Genomic DNA, 23,390 nt, shown 5'->3' with positions numbered 1-23,390 from the left:
ATGTACAATCTGTTCCTAAAATTGACTGAAGCAAAAGCGAAAGGCATGAATAAAACAGATGGCTTTACAAGAACTGGAAGACAAAATGTCTGATGCTGAGCAAAATGCCTGGCGGTCTTTCCACCTTGTAGTGAATGGCTTTCTTGATAACATTAAGAGTGAAAATTACAAAGAACTAGTTGACAAGTTGATTGAAAGTTACGACAAAACCAGATGCAGAATGTCAATCAAACTCCATTATATGCACTGCCACCTGTATTCCTTCAGACCAAATTTGGGCAATGGTAGCGAAGATCATGAGGAGAGATTCCACCAGGACATACATTCAATGGAATAGGGTTACCAAGGAAAGCGGGATGAAGCTACGATGGGTAACTATATCTGCTTCTTGGTTCTGGATGATCACAATGACCACAAAAGACTAACACTTCCATATGTACATTTTTACAAATTTTTCTTTATCAGCCCGAGGACGGTTTGTACTTTATAACTTTTTGCGATTTTTTAAAGGTTGATCATTACTTGCAAATCTATACTCTGTTGTGTACGGAAGATAAACATTGTTAATAAATCTGATATGGTATTATTGCATATTTACTTTTCTTTCATTTCTGGACAAATCATTGATGTTATGCAAAAACTAACGTCCTGTTCTGAATCGGCATGCCCAAATTCACAAAGAAACACCACAATTGTCGGTCCAGTCCTCACAACATCACAATTTTCACACAGTAAGCAAACATCCTGAACTAGCAGGATCCGTGTAATGTTGGTGGGAATTAGTAGAATCTCACCATCGCACATTATCGTGAATATTTAATACAAATACATTCATTGATTGAGAAGCGTAAAGGAAATTAATATTCAGTTGGAAGAAAGCGAAAAACAGGAAAATAGCAATACCTAAAATGCTTGCCGGATAGAGAACATCATGGGAACAAGGATTTTGTTCTTTTGCCGGATGTCAGTCATCCTTCGGTTGACTGACATCCGGCGAATCTGAGGAGCCGACTTAGCCTGAGGGTTAACCTTACCTCTCACTGTTTGATTTCATTATGCGTACATACCAAGATAGAACGTTTGAGGATCTGTTTTGTTGATGTTTCTTTTAATATCGGTGGATAAATCTCATCAGATCCCTTTCCAACTGTAGCATGAAGATTCCACTACCAATCTATTTGCAGTTATCGCAAAGTAGTCTAGTTCCCGATACCTGTTGTCTAAAGGATGACAAAAACATAGGCCCGACGTAGCCCAGTGGTCAGGAGCGAGAGTGCATAGCACACGTTCCTTGAGTGGACCGGGGTTCAAGCCCGTGATTACTAAATACGATAAATATTTTTGTATTGACGATTTATTGTAAACTCTACTGACTTGGTTGTCGTGCCGGAGTATAAACAGAAAATTTATTTTTATTTTATTTTGGATCACTACAAGTCTTGAAAAAATGGTTGGAAACAAATACACTTAATAATATTGGTATATTCAAATTCTAAGAACTGCGTTTGCCGTTTTTTCATGTTGATTATTTTCAATACAACAGACCTTTGTTGCATTAGATGGATGTCGTGTCTGCCCTTTAGCACAATGGTTATAATCATTGCCCTCTCCACTTCTAGTGTAAAAAGACCAGGGATCGAATCTCTTTAATGAAGCCAGTAACTTTTATGGGCCTTTTCAGTCTATGGCTGAATTAGTCAATCTCAGGCGTGGATAACAAGGTTTCTTACCTGCCCCCTCTCCTGAAACTCAGGTGGGTAGCATAATTGGTAGAATCAAATAGTAAATAAAGCCAAGACAAGACCCTTTGAATAACCCACACCATTCTAGCCATTGGCTAAAAGGGTGTGGGTTATTCAAAGGTGCGAAGCAGATACATGAGCACGAGGTCACATAGTCCATGGGGCTTTCACCCTGAAGGTTGTATACAAAATTTAAACAAACACGTGAAAAACTAATTTTCAAATTAGTATATTTCAAATTTGACAAGGATTGACATTTAGAAAAATGGGCAGATATAGTTAATAAGGATGTCAAAATTAAATGCAGTTTTTAGTCGAGAAGATGTCCTCTAAAGTTGTAGAAGACGACACGAGTCGGAAAAGACCTGCAACCTGTTGGTATTCAGCTTTTTCGATTCAATTCTTAGTTGATTAAAGAGCTCCATTGTGTTTGCTGGAAAAAAGCGAAAATAGCTGTCCAGGTTTTTTTAAGTTGCTATGGAGAGGAGGTCTTGCATGAGCATTCCTGGGGGCTTCTCGATGAGAGTGAAACAAACTGTCAATGCTGAGATTGTAATCTTCCTGTTACCGGTTGGGCTAACGTGAGAATGTTTCTTGTGTTTATTGTCTGTCTCCAAGGAGGAATACTGAGGTTGGAAAACAGATGGCTATAGAGATAGTAAATGGGTGATCCCTGTTCAAACATCTGAAGAGTCACTATTCAATGCTCAGAAAAGCTTTCAGATTGCTTGGTGGGGCAGAGGACCAAATCTGTGCAGCATAGAGTGGGATGGGAAGTATACTTTCAGGGCTTTCTACTGCTAATTAACTCTTGTTTGGCAGCCCATAGCACTGCATATGTTTTTGCTTTGACGTAATCAAAGTACTCAGAGAACGTTAGCCCCTCATCCCATTTTAGGCCAAGGTCAATGTACGATTTAACCTGTCGTTCTTCGCATCCACTTACCAGTACAGAGATACTGTCCTTCTCTTTTGTTTTGTAATTATCATCTGGGCCGATTTGCTTGGGTTTAAATGCAGTCCTGTATAGTCAAGGTAAATCTTCAGTTCATTTATTGTGTTATTAGCTTGGTGATTCGTTTGCTTAAGTTTTTGTCGATCTTTAGACGAACAATTTCTTCAGGATATCACATAAAGTCTTCAGAAGATTGCCTCGTATTTTAAAGTAGTAAGCTAGATTTTGTTGAAGAGCCTTAATCGAGATATTATCAAAGGCTGTGGATATATCTGAGAAGATAATATCGAGTTCTTCCTTATTGTTAAGAGCTTTCTGCATCCGGAAAAGGGTCTCAAGGACATGTGTAACAGTTGAATTTCGTTAAAACAGAATGCAGGTGTAGAGGACGATGTCTGAAGCAGTGTTGGGTGAAGGCTGAGAGAAGGGTCTTCTCAAAAATCTTTAAGAAGTTGCAACATGACAATAGGTCTGTGGTCTTTGAAGTTTTTAGGTTTCTTCATTTTGGGAATGGGCCTGACTATGTAGCTATTCCATAAACTAGGGTGAGTACCTTTTTGTATGATGCCATTTAAGGTGGGATGCAACACCTCAGTAATGTAAGGACTGCTGATTTTTCCCATGAAAAGAGGGAGGTTATCAGGACCTACAGTTGCTTTATTAGGAAGTTAATTCACGAGGCTTTCTTTGGTAATTGTGATGGCTGTTAACAGAGTCTTTCTTAATAAGTTTGAGATGGATTCTTCTTTTTCTACGATCAGGTGAAGGAGGTCAGTTATTCTCTCTTCCTATTTTCTTCGATTGCTAATTGGTTGGGAGCGGGAAGTTATTCAAATGTCGTCTTTGACCATTCACTGAAACCTCGGCAGTCATGAGACCCTCTTTCCCTTTTATCTCCAACAATCCTAATTCGTTGTTTAAGCTTTGAAAGAACAACTGCTTAATGTGCTTGTGTTTTGAGCTTTATAAAGTGAGCACTCTCTTTTTTGTGCTGAATGTGGTCGTTGGGATGGCCAGCCTTCTGCCACTTTCTGTAAGGTCTTTGCTTTTTAGGAAGGCATATTTCATCTGTGGATTAAACCAGTTTTTGGATTTCCTAGTTATTCTTATGACCCTTGAACTAAAAATTACAAATGTCTTTGACACTTCTTTAAGAAACATGATGGTAACGCAGATTTGATAGCGTCAAAGTTATAAAATTTCAGTTAGGTGGTATGTGGAAAGCTATCGAAAATCTCCGTAGCACATGCAGTTGTTGTTGTAGTAGGGTTTTAGGAGCATTAGCGACTAAGGCCATGTTTCTCCATGTATATTGTCTTCAAAGTGGGTGTGTTCTGAGGTCGATTTTTTGTTTGCTAGATCTAAAAACCGAGTTTCTGGAGAAGAAATATTGCTACTCTCGTCTGAGACCGATTAACTCGGCCACGTTGTGAAAAAGACCCATAAAAATTCCTCCTGTCATTAATTGAAGTCGAATCAGGTCTTTTCCACCCGGTGGGTGGACGGCGATCCTACCAACTGTGCTACCCACGAGGGCGATACATGCAGTGACTCAATATAACAGTGACTCAATAACTATGAATGAGGGAGTGTGAATCGATTTTAAATGATATAACTTTCTTATTATAGCGTCGTTGATCTAATTACTGTCTCGTGTTATTAAAATAAATCAACTGGGAAAAAAGTTGAAGCTCATTTACATAACGTCTTGGCTCTTCTTCGACAGTTTTATGTCTTGCACGATCAGTATTATTCAAATAGGTTTCAACTTGCATTAAAGGGATGGCACCAGTCTGCAGAATACAATAAATACAAGCATCACATTTTTTTGACGTTCAGAGGGAAGAGAATGAGTCGAGCAAAAAGATTATTAAAAAAAAAAAGAAAGAAGAAGACATTTGATTATGAAAATAGTGACGAGCATATATTCAAAAATTCAGAAGATCGTTTCTGAAATCGAATATTCAAAATTTCAAAGTTTTAAATTTCAATGATTATTGAAATAAAAGCAATTTGGAAAGTATTTTTTAAATTTTTATGGAAATCATCATCCACCACTCAGAACTAATATTTAAAAATAAAAACATTAAGTTTAAATTAAAATATCTGGGTAGGTTCAATTCCCGTGTGGACATTTTTATCAACCAAAAAAGAAAAAAGAAACTTGAATGGTGTCTCTTAAAATTAAATATTTAATCAAAGAGGTGGTTACTGATCATAAAGTTCTGATTACGTAATCACATTTAGAAGCAGATAACACAATAATGATCCTAGAGATGATCCACGAGGGACACCGAAAAGTACTGAAGGATTGATATCCAAATCTCGCTATTAATTTTCATCCAGCCAAGACAGTTGTATAATCAGCTGTAATCATTTTAATCTAGAGAAGGAATTTTGCAACCAGTTGAATAAAGTCTTTGAAGAAATCAAGTATCCGGATGTTAATTATCATCTTCTTCAAAAGTCAGGAATAGTAAAGCGCTAAGTGGACATCTTCAAAAATCCATAAATTCTACGTTAAACCAGCGCAATACTTTTCACTTGATTTTTGCTTTTATCATTTAAAAATAATGAAATTATAAAACTATCAAAGACGTATTACCATTTCCGGATTGTTAATTATGAATATTAAAAATTTTTGCTAGTTTATATACTGATTTTTACTCACGGAAGTTGATTGCTCTTAAGCAATTTAGGAAATTTATGGCAGCCTGCTTCCTTGAGCTGCCTTCCTTGGGTCAACTGACGCCATTTTGTATCAGTTCTTATCAAATACGAAAACAGAACTTTCTCTGTTTTATCTCGGATATACATTTCTTTATTGTAACCACCTTATAATATTGGATCACGTGTTTAAGAGTGGTTTCGTCCACGTAAAAATCATCAAGAGAATATTCAACTGCTTTAATCCTCAATATTTATAAGGGCCTCTAATTGTCACCAGATAAGTTTACAGCGTTTAACATTGGAGAGTGAAGATAAGATTCGGCTTTTACGATAGTGGTTTGATTAATATTTTGCTCTGATCCCCTCGCATACATGGATAGCGTTATTACCTTGTTTAATCTACAGTCTGATTAACGATATCAGGAAATGTTCTTACCTGAAGAAAAACCTACCGATGCTTGGATTTGAGTTTAGTCCCTCGGCGTCGGTAGGGACCTGATGGTCCACCTGGAATCAAAGGACACGTAATCGAAACACAGATCAATTCGATAAACTTTTAAACACAAAAATCTTTATGGCTTCTTAGAGGTTCCAGAGGCGGCAGGTATGGTAGGTAGATGTGTAAGAAAGGCAATGTGGCAGTATCTTATCGAAGATTTTCATTGGTTCAAGCTGTCGCAAATACATCTACTATCTCGGTGAACTCTGATCTGTGTACACACAGACGCACTGTGTCACGTGGACCTACACGCCTTTGATAATAAGTCGACAGGGGACAAAGTCACCTGATTTTTTTCTCAGTGCTTCAGGTAAGAGTGTGGGGAACCGCTGCACTGTTCGTATCCATCTAATTTGCAGAATTCATCGACAGAATTTTCGAAAATACAAGGTTGTCCAATTAAAATTAAACTGTAAATATAAACGTTGATCAACAAAATCGAAATCGTATTTTGAAAAATGTAAAATTAGTGGTAAGGAAATGCCTTTGCAGCCAGCGAATTTCGGTATTCTATCTGTTTTGGCCCTTGGTCAAAAAATGGTTAGATAATGCTACTGCTGAAACATTGGCGGAATTGGAACCTGGGCCGTTTTCGTCCAGTGTGGGATGGATGGTATAACCCTGTAAAACGTAGCCAAAAATAGTTTTAAGCATCGAACCCGGTTTCTTTTAAACTCGTCTAAATCGTATCGAAATTGAATACGAATTATATTAAAAATCATTAATGTAAATCGACGGTCTAATAAAATGGTCAGCAGTGTATATACCGAAATGGGCCATCGTTCATCCTCAACAAATTAATTTATTAAATCGAAAAGGATTCGCGCACCTTTCTCTTTGTGCTGGTGTAGGATTTATACATCTTGAAATTCAAAAAAAAAGCTGCCAAATTCTAGTATTCGCAACAGGGGCGCCTCCTGCCGACCTCTGCATGAAACTAAAGTGCCTGCTGACGTCCTCTTGACTGTGGTCGCTAATGCAGGGCGGGGTCTAAAGACATCTAACGGATCTAATGTAATCTTCTCCAGACCTCCTTCTCAATGTCGATGGTTCCACATTTTTGACTCTTCGTAGGCCGATAGTCGAGAAACTTTCTAAAGAGTTGACACCACTTCAGTTATTTATTTATTGTTGTTTATACAGGTTTTTCCATGCCGCCCAGCACAAGGCTCACCGCCGGACTGGCTGACACTAAGCAGACGCTCTGAGTATGGCACGTTGCCTCACTCTGCACACCTCACTACGAGTCTGCCTCCATTAGAGCTTAAATGAGGCCCATATATTCTCGCCGTCTGCTTTTGGCACCCAGGATCTCAGTTTGGCGTCTCGAAACGACGTACGACAGCCATCAGACACGAACATATTGGAACACAGCGTCACAGATTCCTCTGGGATCAACGAGAGCGAGTTAAAAAGAAAATGCCCAGTATCCAGTTAAACATCTATCATACTAAGGGCAGCCAGACGGTACTGCCATCTAGCGACTTAATGCTGAAATAGTACGATAAATTACAGGATCAGATTTGGAGTTCGATTGTAGATATTCGTGGAAGTCATCGTTGCAAGTGACCAACAATTCTAGCTGAAGAAATCCCAAAGCTTAGGTTCCAGAGTTTAGGAGGCCAGGCATTTGCAGATGAATCATCGTAGTAAGGTTTCAAGTTGAACAATCCCTAAGGGATGAAAAGCGATCTCTCGGATATAACTGTGTCAGCAGTGGTAGTTTACAGTGTCAAGATTGTGGACATTGAGACATTGGTTGTAAAATATTTAGAAGTATTTCGAAGATAAAAAAAAAGAGCAAATGTTCAGAAAAAGAATTTATTATGAAAATCATTCCCATGGCACACTATTGAAATTCCTTTTTGATGGAATTTTAAATATTTAAATCTTTTTAACTTCGGAAAGAGTTAGAAGCAAGCCGGAGCCAAATACGATGAACTGGGAGTTGATCTTAGTTCCCTTTTTTGCGAAAGACATCTTCAGACAATTAATGCAGAATGTGCAGACCCATTGTCCGTTTTCGTTTCTTGTCTGATCGTCAAATTCTTTGTAGCAATCGGATTTAGAAGCGATTGAAAGATTTTGTTGCGAAGAATCCGACAGGTCAAGCCAGACTTTCAAATAAGAACTCGTTTTTGTTGCAAGAAAATGCGCCTGCGCATTCCACATTAATTGCTCGAAGGTTTATTTTTTCTGACATCTACACACCATCTGTTCGCCGGATTTGGATCTGGCTCACTTCTTCCTCTTTTCTGAGGTCTAAGAAGTGTGTAGGATCCCATTAAGTCTGTTTTGAACGATTTTCATAGCCGATTCTTTTTTTTTTGAAATAATTGCTTTTTTATTTAATCTTAATCTTTAACTTTTTGACCTTGACAAACTGGTGTGGGCACACGAAGAAAAACCCGTATGTAGAGCGGTGGAATTATTATCGAAATGTTGGTAACAACTTGATAATCAATTTTAGAATGCTGGATTCATATCGGATGGTTATATCCATTAGAGGGAACATAAGTTGTGGTTCAGAAAGCCATAATTTGAAAACAACATTGAAAATCTCAACCTCCTAAGCAAGCAAATGAACCATGGCAAGACACCAATCATAAATCGTTCTCTTTCTTGATATAAAAGCAACCAATGATTGGAATTACCTAATTCACCATTTTAACATAGATGGGAAACTACTGGACATCATCGAGACTGTCATTAGGCCTGGGCACCTATTGGTCATCCATAAAAAGCGTCGTAAGCAATCAGTAAAGGAGGTTTGAGGTTGCACCATATTTCCACTCCGGACTACCATCAACAGTTTCATTTGTCTCAAAAACATGTTTCCATCCAACAAAATTAATTTTTATAATGTTCTCCCCATTGATCACTACAAATTTCGCAATGTCAACAGCTCATATCCTTGATATTCAATTGATATCCTTGATAAATAGCACAGCAACCAATTCGGAGGAGGAAGGTAAGTGCAATGATCAGTTTATCATAAAATTGTAGCATATTGCTGGTTAACTTCCTGTGTTATAGGCAAGGTGAAGCACTCATAAGGATAAATATACGAGGTATGACAGTAAAGTTCCCGGACTGGTGTTGTTGCGGTCATCTTCGATGAGTTTGAAATTAAATGGAAGTGACACGTTGCAGTTCAAACTTCCCCCAAGTTACTTGCAGGCTGACAGGCTGCTAGTAACAAATTGGTTCGTTTGTAGCGTTAACGTTCCGTATCACCATTTTGGAACGAAGCCGAGTGGTCAGCCGCGGGGGTGCATAAGTATACGTGCTTTGAGTGACTGGAATTCAAACCCGTGACAACTAAATACGGTGCTGTTTCTTGTATTTTCTCTGTCTTGTGAACTTCTCTAAACCCAAAAAGACTATGCACACTGATCATTTCGTTTACAGAAGTTCAGGTTTACTGATCATATTTTGACAAATGGGATGCGATTCACAAGAAATTTGTACCTGAAGGGGAAAGAGTCAATGCTGCATTCTATACAAAGGTGTTTCAAAAACTATTGAAGCATTTCCCGCGTGAGGTCGCAATTTCCAGAGAAAGACAGCTGGTTCTTGTTGCACGGCAATGCCCCTACCCATTCTGCACTTGTTATGAAGAGATGATGATATATACCATTATACAGATCAACTATCCATCCTATTTGTTCGATCTAGCACCCAGCGGACTTCTTCCCCTTTCCCAAGGTGAAAGCTATCCTTAAAGGAAAGAGGTTTCACAGGATATTGTAGACACAAAGGAAAGCATAACCACCAGACTGAACACCATCTCTTTGGAGGTCTTCGCTGACTCGTTTCAGAAACTTTTAGAACGCTGTAATAAGTAAATTCAATCAGATGGTGATTAACTTTGAATAAAAACAAAACCATTTGAGCTCTTTCACTTTGTGTTCTTTTTATTGCCCCCCAGTCCGGGAACATTATTGCCACACCTATGTAAGAGATAGAAAGAATATAAAATGACCTTATAGTCATTTTATGGTCTTTCTATAAAACTGTATTCAATCCTGAACTGAATTAATTATAAATATATAAATTGTTAATAAGTACTGACGTTATCCTGCCGATAGTCATAAGTACTGATTAATCTTAAAAAAAAAAAAGAATATGCGTTCATATGATCTATAACCATTCACCAAAATTTCTTTTCCCTTTTTTGGTCAAACCATGTTTGTTTTATTAAATACTTTCACTGTAAAATAATTTTGATACAAACATAATTTGGAACTTAAGGAAATGTAAATATACCGAATGATAAATTTAAGGTAGGCCCATAGATACACTACCCTACCAAAAGCTTTTGGACATCATCAGTTTTAATGAACGACCCCAAAATAGTCAGTGTGATTCAGGGCTTAATTCTGGGCTATTGGATTTGACCGTTTTACATTGTTCACTACATCAGATGAGCCATTATTATGCTAGAACATTGAGGAGACCATTTCCATCGAATTTCCACAGTGTGGGCACCATAGACTTGTTCACGATATCGGTGTATCACTCGGCATTGATGGTTTTTGGCTCTACAACCAAATCAGAGTCCAAATCATGAGAATCAGCCCTTAACCTATTTTAACTCTTCCGTGGTCTAAAAAAACCAACTAACGCCAATATCTGGCGTTCGTTGGTCTGATGTGGAAGTCGTGAGCTGCAGCTCCACCCTGAAAACCATTGCCATGCAGTTTCCAGGAAAGCACACTTACGAATATTCTGGTGGCCATTCGAGCTCCAACGTAACGTTTTCCAAGGACGTCACTCTGTGTACATCTATTCTGTGTCTTCACTACAAGGGGATGGATGTTTCATAAATTTGGTATGGCAGGGAACACCTATTTTTTGGTGTATTGTGTTGGTATTGGCAACTTTGATGCAGAGGTGAAACTAAAACTTCTGGTTCCCCGAATCTTCCTTCTTTCCCCGATGGGTGGTGGACTTGGTCGTTCTGGTAATTTCGCCATTGTTTGGTACTATTAAAACTGTAACTCTTGGAGTTTATTATTCAAGCAAAAACATATTCATTGTGATCTCTGTGCACTCAAGATCATTCGCTGACTTGAAGTTTATTTACCATAACTGCAACCAATGTTTTTTTCGGGATGCTCTCGTTCCATTTCTTCTACTGTATGTGTAGATATAATCAATAGGATTGAGATAAAGAGTACGTGGACTAGATCATAAGATCTATATCATCCAGGATGTCAATTGGTGATGACTTTGTCATTAAAATCTTCCTTCAGGAAATAAATAGCCACATTTGCTTTATGCGGTTTTGTTCACCTTGTTGGAAAATCCTTCTTTCATATTCATTTCCAAATATTGACGAAAAGAACCACAATAGGTGAATCGCCTCTCCTTTTAATATCGGTCAAGGAATATTGCATCTGCAATTTGTATGGAAAGAGTTTTAAGGCTGTTTGTCTTAAACATAGCTGTTGAGACAGGTTCGCAGATTTCCTTAGATTTCAAGCGTCCTCACAGATTTTGTATGGTCTTACTGGACCTTATCTACAACCCAGATCTTGCTTTAAACTCAACTGCTCAGTAAAAAACTTCCCACATTAAAAACATTTTGCAAAAAAGAGCTGTTAGGATGCACCTGCAACCAGTAAACAAAACTATTACATCTGAAAGTGTTTAAAGATGGTTTTGTTTATAATTATATGTATTATCTGATTATTTTAGTCTTACGAGGAACTTATTAGACAAGAATCATTATTCAGTTCTGTCCCTACTGGGCAGCGAAGTGGACAGGTTTATTTATGCTTCATCGTCTAACATGAAAAGTTTCAGGGGTTTAGGAATTATGGAAAGAAAAACTTCATCCAACTTTGCAATTCAATAACCAGAGACGTACATCAAAGAAAAACGTCCACAGATTCAAATCCCTTAACACGGTGGACATAACACGGGTCTAGTGAGGTCGATCTACTGCTGTCGAAAGTTCTCGCAGGCCTTGACTGGCCCTATCACAGCTGTACGGCCTGTGGACCTTAAATGTTTACAATCGCCTCTTCTTGTGATCATAGTTATGAAGTTAATATTGCTAACTTTCAAGAGATACCACCAGGGACATCGCAATATAATTTATTATACACCTTTCACTTCTTATCTATACTTCTACCGTCATAGGTTCTTGAGATTTTCCACAGACAGAGACTTCGCTTACCATTCTGCATATTTATACGCTTTATAAGGTCCATGAATCTGGATTTATACATGGAATTATAAATTTCAGATACTCGTCAGATTTCATGATAGATGGTTTGTTGATCGATCAATTTGTTCAATGAGGGTGGTAAAATCGACAAAGCAAAAATGAACAGGATGCCTCTAAATATACTTTCCACTATTTGGATGAGTATATATAAAAAAGGGATGAAAAACCTCCTGGCTTCCTTAAGACAGTCATAGACTCGTATCTTATCACTACCCAAGGCGCTGTCACCGGGCCTAATTTCCCTAATCTAATCAGTAGCCACTACTGGTTTTACTTATGCCACAGAGACAATATTAGCTTGTGTCTGCAGCATGAGACCACATACTCTTCGCTCCGTCTGAGCACGGGGTTCATGAATCATCTTCCGTCACTACGCGTAGCCTGCGACATGGTCTGCGGGTATACGGACTGGCGTCAGAGAAGGAACGCTTCTTTACCGCCCCATTCTTTATCTCTGGCGTCTTCGATGGTTTGGGTCATCTGTTAAATGTCCGGACATTTAGAGCAGCCACGAACAACTTTTTTCCTGATGGGTCCACATTGGAAAGCACTCCTGGTGCAATTTACAGAGATGGGGGAGGGGGACGTGAAGGGGGACTGTAATATGCAAGCGAACGTGGGAGCATTTATCAGTGACGATGTTTCACCTGCTGCTCTCTTACTGTGTCTGATATTAGCACCACCCACTGGCGAAAAGGGCGCGACATGCCATTAAGCGAAACAAAAAAATAAATAGAATAAAATAAGCCGCGATCTGTCACGTGTTTCATCAGTATATACTCTTCGCCAATTAGCTGGATGTTGAGCATGGAAATGGTTTATCTTTGCTTTATCTGCAGCTTTAAAGGATTCAGATAAGGGAGTATTTGAGCTTTAGAAATAGTCCTCTACTTCCTTAATTTCTGCAGGCGCTAACAAACAAATAGATATTTGTGTTCCCTTTTACTTTTTTTGTTGTAGTGTATATGCGTGTTCATTGTTGAGAGTCAATTACTGAAATCTATTTCTCAATATTTATTTATTGCACATACCCATTGTTGGTATAAACAAATATTGCACGTGTTGTCCATGGCAACAGTGATATTGTTGACAATCTAGGAACTTTTTCTTTTTTTTTTATTTGGTACAAACGGATTATTAAAAAAATTATGAAAAAAAAATGAAATTGGGTAATGCAAAAATTGAAATGAAAATGACTAGACAAGCACTAATATGACTTTATCCAAGCTCTACATTTTTTTTTTTAAAGTTTGTACAGTCGTTTTACACCAAAAATCAGAATAATAAATAAAGATGACGTTTGTACCAATAATTACAATAACAGCCAAACATTTATACGTTTTTCTGATTTATTTAAGGCACTCTGAGGATTTTTCATTCGAATATAAGAGTGGTGTTCAATTAATTCTTAATTTTTAATGATTTTGTTTTTAATGAGTCAATTCACAGGTGGCCCTGCCTTTTAAATAAAAGGACATCATTCTGATTTTCGAGCAAGAGACTATACAATCTACTTTTCGTTTTAACGATTTATTTTGCTTTAAATGTGACATTTTAAGCACTCATATTCCTCTTGGATCCAGTCATCAGTATATGCATTTGATAGCTTTCTAAAATATAATACATAAATGAGTATTAATGAGTATTATTCCATACAACCTTTACTGAAAAATATTCAGTAGGATTGATTTTAGGATTCAAGAGGAGATTTATCCCCTTAAGAATTCTATATGACCACATATGAACGTCCCATTATGGGACTTATATTTGAAATGAGTCCACGAATGTCCCCCAATTGTCCATTGAGTCAGCAAGCGAATCCGGATCCAGTTTCTGTTTACATTCACAATGTTCACAGGTGTGCGGATCAAGTGTTAAGAGTCATGATGGTTGAAGGGTGTGCAGTGGAATGACCGTTGGTAGCCTCTGTTTCTGCAATGGAAGGGGCCATGGTGATAACTTGATGGGGAGAGGATAGGGTGACTGGAGACATAGTTAATGTAGTGGATGGCGTAACTGGAAGTGGATGATGGAGCTGGAAAGCGTGAGTAATATGAGGTGACACCACGGTTGTAGAAATTGGGGTGTCTACAATGGAAGATGCTGTTGTAGCTTGATAGAATGGAACCTGGAAACTAGAATGGGCGCCCAGCTTCGGACTAGATGGAAACTCTGGAACTGTAAAAAATAACAATAAACACATTTTGTTTCTTTTAAAGAATAATTATAAGTTAAAAACTAAATTTGAGTATTAGGGTAGTTATGGATTCTCTTGTCCTTACTGCGCAACAATTATCGTATTTTCTCGAATACCCAAAAAAAAAAAAAAAAAAATATGCCAATTTATTTTCTACTAGCAATACGTATTTCAGTTTTTTTCTGGCCCTATAATTCTTTTCAGTTTTTTTCTGGATCTATAATTCTTTTCAGTTTTTTTCTGGATCTATAATTCTTTTCAGTTTTTTTCTGGATCTATAATTGTTTTCAGTTTTTGACTAACCGCGACAGATCGTATGTCTTTATTATTCATGTTTAGTTGAACATACACATAATAATTTACAGATTACATTCACCAACAAAGGACACCAAACTCAGAAATAATCTCGAGCTGCACGAAGTGAGCTAGCCTATTTTTGTTATGGGAAAGGGAAGGTGCTCCATTGGACACTGAGCTTATATATATATACACACTCATTGATCATTGCGTTCGCACGGATAACATCCGCTATTCTCCTGGGCATTGACTCCACTGGATATCTGAAGACTCAAGTAGGGATCTGCAGCCATGCTGTCTGCAACGCTTTCCACAATGTTGTCGGAATAAATGACAGTTGCGTGTCCATACGTCTCATTTGTCGTTCCAAAAAATCCTAAAGGTGTTCAATTGGATTGAGGCCAATCATGATGGGTGATATCTTCATTGCGTTCCTGGAATCACTTGTGTACAGTGATTCCAGGAAAAAACATGCCGTTTCCAATATGGAAGCACCCGACGCACGAATTGTCACAATCATGTCCTTTTGCAACTCCTTGATATCTTTATACTAGTCCCATAACTGCTACTTTATTTCTTTGACTCGCAAACCAGATGTAAATTACGTCTGACCTAGCATACGAAGCTCTTGGAGTTTTTATACTGCGAATTATGTAGCATAGTCCATTATATATATATCCTAAATATAAATTGAATTTATAAGAAATTAAATTTTTATATACACTGTAATATGGTTTGTGCACTAGGGACACTGCATTTTTGATGTGAAATATCCTTAGAGGTACCTACAACCAAGTAAATCTGATCGGTGAATAAAAATGCGTCACGAAAGTGACGTAATTCCGCGGCTTCCGCCAGAGGCGCTTCGCACGCTATCACCACTAGTCTGTGCCAAGCACTAGCTAATATTGTGATTAGAGCTAGTGACGCATTTTTCGTGACCAGTACGATATATCGAGTTCTAGTGAACCGATTTATAAAATTCAAATGTCATTCGTTTTAATTTTGAAAACTGCATTAAACAAATTGCATTAGAACTGCATTAGATTAGAATTAGAATTAAATTAGATTAGATTAGAATTGCATTAGAACTGCATTCTAATGCTATTTTGTAAACTGCATTAGCGAAACCCAAGCTAATAGCCTAATTATTCACCTGATTGTAGCCATTTGTTGAATAATATGACTTAGCAATTATTCTTCTTGCAATTACTATTGCACGAAGTATAATTGCAGCAATACAGCACTTACTCAACGACAAGCGCAGCGCAAGAGTATTCTTCCGTAATGAATTGGATGCCCATATGACAATGCAAGTATTTGTCATGTGACTACAACATTACAAATATTTGTATTGTTGGGCTGATTTGAAGCATTATTAATGCCTTGTCTCTCGACCACTATATTAGTGCCCAGGCATAAGACCAAAGTAAAATACGCCGCTCGCTATGAGAAGATGTGGCAAAATCTAGAGGATAAAGTTTATGCCGACATTGATGCCTTCTTCAGGCCGAACAATGTAAACTCTGACTATTACTTGGATGTGCTCGGAGCTGGCATAAATCGGCACAAGGTATTTCTCTAACATCAACCGAGTGAGAAGTGGCACAATCCGTTAAACCCGTTCGTCTGTATCATTTTGAAATCAAGCACGGGCATTCAATTCGTTACAGAGGAACACTCTTGAGCTGCATGTGTCGCTGAATATGTGAACAAGACAAACCGAGGAATCAGCAACTTACAGTGACAGATCATTACGACCATGAACGAGCACCCAGAGTTCGACATTGTCGAAATCATCAGAAAACTATCCATCAACATGCTCAACGGCGTCGAGATCACGAGTCAAGAAGCTGCCTGGTACTTGCTACGTCAGCCCATGTCGGAGAGTCCGCGTTGGCAGTTTACATTCCAACTGTTTGGCTGATAGAGCGACAGAGAGTGAGGAAGTCGAACGAAGAGATGAACGAGGAGAACCTTGGGAGGATTTGTGTGGTACATATGGAAAGAGAACTGGTTTGACAAATGAGAGAAGAGACCTGGATCGAGAAGAGACTTGGATCATGTTACTCTGTCATGCTTTGTCACAAATGACGCATACAGCGCTAACGGGATCTTCAAAAACGACAGTATCCATGCATAATACGCTATCGAAACTATGACATGGCTCAGGATCTCAACGAGATCATGGTTTATGTTACGCACAACTGACATCAATGGACTTTATATCGTCTCACCGATCGGCAACAAGAGACTCTGCCACTACCCGAGAAACCCAAATCCACCATCGATCTGCAAAATGAGTTTGACAGGCTTGCAACTAATCGGCTTCAAACAAGACAAGACAAAACAGCTTGCTCGAATTCATCCACGATAGGAAGGAGCTCTCAGTCCTCTCACTCCACTGCCAAAGCCTACGGGTGCACCACGCTGCCTCACCGACACTTACACAGCAATGCCAAATCTTGATGCTATCTGAGACATGGTTAGACAATAACGAGAGTGTCAGCGTCCCGAACTTCGGCTGCGTGGTTCAATTCAAGCGTGAAATCAAATGGACAGCGGGAGTCGCAATATATCACAACAAGATGGACGAGGAACACATTGTTATGCAATACTTAGATGTCATCAATCGACATAAAAGATATAATTGACTTCATTCATTTCGTTTTGTTGATGTACTCAATTCAAGGTGCAGCGTTGTTAAAGAAAGATTTACATAAAATGCTCATGATCATGAGCGGCGATTTCAACGTTAACTTCGAATTGGAAGAAACTAAACCATTAATTACTTTCCTACATGAATCGTTCGATCTAACTCTAAACACTAATCCTTCCATTTAAACTACAAGATCGGATACCTCAGTTGCTGTTTTCCAAAGACATTTAGATACGTTGATATCGCAAGTTTACGTCTCTAACTTTAGTTATCATAAATCCATTGTACCTTCTCTTCCAGCTGAAATTATGGAAATTTGTGAATGATCAATAAAATATTTACAATACAAAAGCTCTTTTATTTCGTAATCAATATATACAAATCAAAATACCTAAAAGGAACGCGAAGGATTTTTTACATAAAACCATCTACTGTGAGTGCTCGATACACGCCCAATTTTTTTAGCAGAAGGAATCCAAGGACCATAATGAATATATAAGTTAATTGAGAGGGTGAGAATAAAAATATGAGCTACAAACGGAGATTGGAACATCGGAAAACATGGAAAAAAATAAGAAAATACTTACTGCTGAATAACTCATGATTCAATGTCATCATCAGGGGTCAACCATCGAAATCACAAGAAAGACAGAAAGATATGGGCCTCGATTTTTGACATTGATTGACTCGTAAGAGTACACGCTTACAAATGGAAATATTTGTTTATCTGAAATAAATTCATGAAGCGCAAAGAAAATTGGAAATTATTATTAAAGTTTGAAAGTAGAAGATTAAAAATAGAGAGGTTATAAATGTGTGATGCACCCAAATTTTAGATTCCAGAGTTTTAGGGAAAAAAGCGCGCGGGGTATTAGACAACGCGGTAATAGTCCTCTTACGTACCTGTAGTGTCTGTATTTTTTGTACTAGTAAGAACAGATGAAGAGCTGTTGGAAGCCTTACTGGCACTTCCTTTGGGCTTTCTTTTCCTGGTTTGTATGTTGTCTTTCTTCATGGTCAGGGGCCGATTTACCTGAATTGAGAAAAGAAATCTGTTAGTCTATATTGTATAATTTTATATTTTAAACTTCTTGTGAGGTAATTCGGGGCAAGATGACTCAGAGGAACAGTTTAGCAATTTATTAGTCGAGGATAACGAAGGTTACAGAAATTGTTTAAGAACAACTGTTATTTTTTCAGTAATGGGCATGCATTTGAATCAAAAAGTAGAGCATGATTCCGCCGAAATACCACCTTTCAATTGAACAAATCTTACACCAATTACCAATCTCTTGCTTCATCAATGTTATTAAAATAATAAAAATAATATTATATTCTTATGGTGGTATTATTTTACTGAATTTGAAGGCCCTGATCTAGTAAATTTATCTGTTACAATCTGGAGTTGGTTATTTGATTAATGTATGGTTTAGCAACTAAGTGTGTACAGACCACTATATAGGATGTCCCTTAAGTCTTGCTGCAAACCTAACCTTATATTATTGAGTCTATGGTAGAAAATATACATCCCCAAATAATATAGTTCCATTAAAAGTTGGGATGCTGTTTTTGTCCACCATGCATACTGTACGTTTTTTTACATGAAAAAATAAAGTATTTTGTCTTAATTTCGCCATCTTTCTCCCACTATGAACAAAACTATTGTTTTTCTTATTTTGCAATAACTGAAATCAATCCGTAAATAAAGTGTTCAGTTATGGTGCATACTTTAGTTCTATTTCTAATAAAAATTTTGATTTTAATATTTTATAGTAGTTATTTTCTTTCATTGCCATTACTAACGGAATTTTCTATAAGATTTAAACCATATTTGAATGCATTTTAGAAAACATTAGATATAATTTATAGGAATATTTATTCTTGAAAAAATATTATAGATGGTGCTCTTCTTTTCAAGCCTTAGATACGTGATTATTTTTAAATAAGATTAGTTTTGTTAGTACACAGATTCTGGAAAAATATTATAGATGGCGCTTTTCCTTTCAAGCAAGAAAGCTCAGCCAAGCTTTTGCATTTCGTTTTAGAGAGAATGATTGTAGCCTTTTAAACATGAAATGCGTACCGGAATATATTCTTACCCTGTGAAGTTTGTAGTAGAGACCACATGCATTGCATACAGGTTCCCCGACACTATTTCTTCTCCAGAGGGACGTTGTTGACGTTCGACAATTCGAACAAGACAATCCAACTCTTCGGGATGCAGACTAAAATTAAAAATAAATAAATAAAAATAAATACAAGACGAGGGAAGTTAAGAATACAAATATAGTATAATTTCAAAAAGTACTAGGTTAGAAACTAAGAAAATATATTGTGAAATCTTCGCACACATATCCAGAAGAAAATTTTTTGTTTTGTTACTTTTGTTTCTTTTTGTTCAATATTATTATATTTTGGATATTAAAACCTTGACTTATTGACTATAAAGCCTTGACTTATTGACTAAATGGTTAAGAGAAAATAATAAAATCTGAATCCATTGCATATTTCCCAATTACGTTAGTTTGTCGTTTAAAATATTTCTGTGTAATAATAAATTCATAATATTTTTCAATTACTTTTAAGAATTTTTGAAAATCATAATTTATTTTAAAAGATATAACTAATAAACTCTAAAATTGCTTAAATATATATTATGGAGATTAAAAAGTTAAAAGATTGTTTTACGAGGTTTTATTGGGGTAGATCGAAGTATCAATGGTTGACAAAGAAGATAAACATAAACATTCATTGATCTTTGACACGTGACGCAGGATTCGAGAAAACTAGTATTTTTATTTAAAATATGATCCGTTCATTAAATGAAGATCGATAATCCATTATTTCTATTTAAATATTCTATTCAAAGAAGTTATATTCCATTTATTCCTTGTAAAATTATTTTCAGCCTTCAACTGAAAGGCATTGTGAAGGTTAAGAAACTTCTTTAAATACCCTTCTGGTAATTAAAACATATTCTACAGGCAATAATTTATTTTATTTATTTATTTTATTCAGTTACATATACGGGGCTTATTCTGAGGCAGCAAAATCCTAGTGGGATTGATATTTTCTTAAATTAGTGTTCATAAATTCAAACATAATTGTTTTATTATAGAATTATTTACAATAAAACAGTTTACAAATTACAACATAAAATTACTTCAATCAAAATCCACTTTCTGAATACAATAATAAATGTAAGTATTTATTATTATTATTATTATTATTATTTCTCCCTGATTGCGGGTCCACCTCGTGACGGGTATTGCTACCAAGTACACAGGGTGGTTGTTATGATTGGTGTTACTGTTGGTCGAGGAACTTGCTGACTATACTACAGGTGTTCAGGATTGTGACTTTTTGGAGTTCCTTGTAAGTGTTCTCTGGGAGACCTATTGCTGCTAGGCTGTTATGTAGGGTATTTGGCACCATACCGGTGGTTGACACGATGATAGGGATGGTTGTTATTTGTTGCAAATACCACATCTCTTTGATCTCCTGTCTTAGGTTCATGTACTTCCATGTTTTCTCGTGGGTTTTCCAGAAGTTTCCACTGTTGAGCACAGCTATGTCAATCAGATAGGTAGCCTTTTCCTTCTTTGTCGATAAAGGTTATGTCTGGTCTGTTGTGTGTGATTGTCTTGTCTGTTATTATGGCGCTGTCCCAGTATAGCTTGTGGGTTGGTATCTCTAGTACTGCCAGGGGTTCGTAACAGTAATACGGTACACTTTCTTTGATCAACTGGTATTTCCTTGCTATTTCGTCGATGACGGGAGGAAATTTTATGGGTCTTTTTCACAAAGTGGCTGAGTTAGACGGTCTCAGGCCAGGGTAGTATGATTTTTTTTCTGCCCGAAACTTGGGTTTTTCGTTCAGTAAACAGAAAATCGATCTCAGAATACCCAAATTTATAGACAATTTACACGGAGCAACATGGCCACTCTTTTCACCAACCAACCAACCAACCAACCATTTCCTTGCTAGCTTCTGATGTATTATCCTGGCTACATGGTCGTGTCTACGATTGTACTCGGTCTGGGTGATCACCTTCAATCCTGCGGTGATGTGTTGGATCGTTTCCGAGGATCGTTACAGATGACACATGTAGACGTTTCCATCGTCTACATGTGTCATCTGACACTCCGGGTTCTTTGGCGATGTATTTTCTATAGCTTCTAGTGTTGATTACCTGGTCTTGGATGGCGAGAATGAATCCTTAGTCTCGGAGAAGAGCGTTCCGCTCGTGAGCCATGCATTGGAAGCCATTTTATCCATGTGGTCTTGATGGAGGTCATTGTAGTGTCTGCCATGGAGTGTCTTCTTTGCCCATCTTTCAAGCTTCGTTTCTGCAGTCTTGTGGGGAGGGGACTCTTTGCTTAGATTCAGTGAGGTATGCCTTTGTCTATACTCCTTATGTGGCTTAGTGGAGTGCTGCTGTGTTGTTCTGGAAGTAATCCTTCAGGTTAGCTATCAATGTTTTCTGTTGCTCGATGAGATCTATCAGGCCTGTTCCTCCTTCTTTCCCAGCTATTGTCCGTCTCTTCAAGGCTGACTTCGAGTGGCGTTGGCGACACTTTGTCATCATTGCCCTTGTCTTTCTCATGATATCGTACAGCTCGGTGTTAGTCCAATCTATGATCCCGAAGGAGTATGTTAGCACTGGGACTACATAGGTGTTTATGGCTTTAACTGTGTTTCCTCCATGCAGCTTGTTTTGAGCAGACTTCTAAGTTTCTGATGGTATTTTGCAGCCAGGCAGGCCTTGATTTCCTTGTGCTCTAACTGCTGAGCCTGTATCATCCCCAGCTATTTGTAGGCCTCTCCCTCTGTCATGGCTTTGATCTCTTTACCAGTCTGCAGCTGGTAGTTTCGGTTGACTAATTTTCCCTGCTGCAATCCGTGGGTCTTTCATTTGTCCAGACCAAATTCTATCTTGATATAATTGATGAATTCTTCAGTGATCAGGAGTAGTTGCTGGAGCTGCTTCTTCGTTGGCGCGTAGAGCTTGATGTCATCCACGTACATCAGGTGGAGGATGCACAGATTTTCCCTTCCTTCTTGGAGGTTAGATTCATACTTGCTGCTGTTGAGTATGCTGGATAGCAGGTTGAGTTGTAGACAGAGCCATAGTGGGCTCAGGGTATATTCCAGAGAGATTCCTCTCCTGATGGGCATCAATCTGGTTGTGATGTTCTCGACCTTACTAGGAAATTTGTCACTGTCGTATTGACTTTGTATTTCTTCAGAGTCTCTATTAGTCAGATATTACCCACGGAGTTGAAGGCCATGCGGTAATCGATGTAGGCCGGATACCGGTTGCGGCGCTCTTTAGGCTTGCTCTATAACTGCGGCATCTATGGGTAATTGCTCCTTGCATCCTCTCTGCTGTTCGGCCATTTTTCTGAATTGAATTGAACGAACTGTGGTGTTCCTAGTCAGTGACATTAATTAGTGCCTCCTCTAGAATATTAATTAGAAACTGTGCATTTGTGACATGCATCTTATGAGTGCCACTACGGTAACGTTGTGAACCAACACGTTTAAGCAATTTAAAATTGCTGTACAGCCCAACCTCAGCCAACGATGGGTGGATGTAAGGTGCTGCCTTACATCCACACTGATTCATCACTGACGCCCTGGTGTCAACATTTCGTCCCATAACGGCACATACAAAAATTTATTATATTAGGGTCACCGCTAATTGGTTACAGGTTTACTGAGACTCAATAATTCAGTCCTGGAGTGAAAAAAGCCCATCTTCTGTCACGTCTCTGTCAGATGCCAAAAGCTCAGTCCAGGCTCTTACCCTAACAGCCCTGACAAGCACTATTGCCTGGAGATTCAAGTCCTCCCTTATACTGGGAATACTTCCACCTTCCAGCAACCCTGATGGTGGGACCAATACAGAGCCAATATCCGTACCTCAGACGATTTCCTGACTTCACAGGCATTTAGTTACATTTTTAAACAAGGACTCGAATCGATTTGCCAAGATGGCTGGAAATTACGTGCAATAATTGTGGTCCAGTCTTCAGTCGATCACCAAGGAGCTTCTCATTGACAATAAGAAACTAAAAGCTGTGAATGAGGAGCTACAATCCAAGACCACAGAGCTGGAAAAGTTGTGAT

At 37.9% G+C, this 23,390-nt stretch overlaps 1 protein-coding gene across 2 annotated transcripts in view; it reads right to left on the bottom strand.

The window, feature by feature from the left end:
• Window positions 1-13,832: 13,832 nt before the first annotated feature.
• Window positions 13,833-23,390, bottom strand: part of LOC150076924 (uncharacterized) — a 33,737-nt gene continuing 24,179 nt past the window's right edge. For both annotated transcript variants that reach the window (XM_090386925.1, XM_090386926.1), the window contains exons 4-6: window positions 19,357-19,482; window positions 18,161-18,290; window positions 13,833-14,282 (exon numbers count right to left, since the gene is read on the bottom strand). In XM_090386925.1, coding sequence (XP_090243051.1) covers window positions 13,972-14,282; window positions 18,161-18,290; window positions 19,357-19,482 — 567 coding nt within the window. In that variant the 3' untranslated portion in view covers window positions 13,833-13,971. The remainder of the gene's footprint in view (window positions 14,283-18,160; window positions 18,291-19,356; window positions 19,483-23,390) is intronic.

The sequence above is a fragment of the Mastigoproctus giganteus genome, chromosome 12, assembly GCF_048544385.1.
Source record: "Mastigoproctus giganteus isolate SK-2022 chromosome 12, ASM4854438v1, whole genome shotgun sequence".
NCBI classification, from domain to species: Eukaryota; Metazoa; Arthropoda; class Arachnida; order Uropygi; family Thelyphonidae; genus Mastigoproctus; species Mastigoproctus giganteus.
This window is presented reverse-complemented; position numbering and strand designations above follow the sequence as displayed.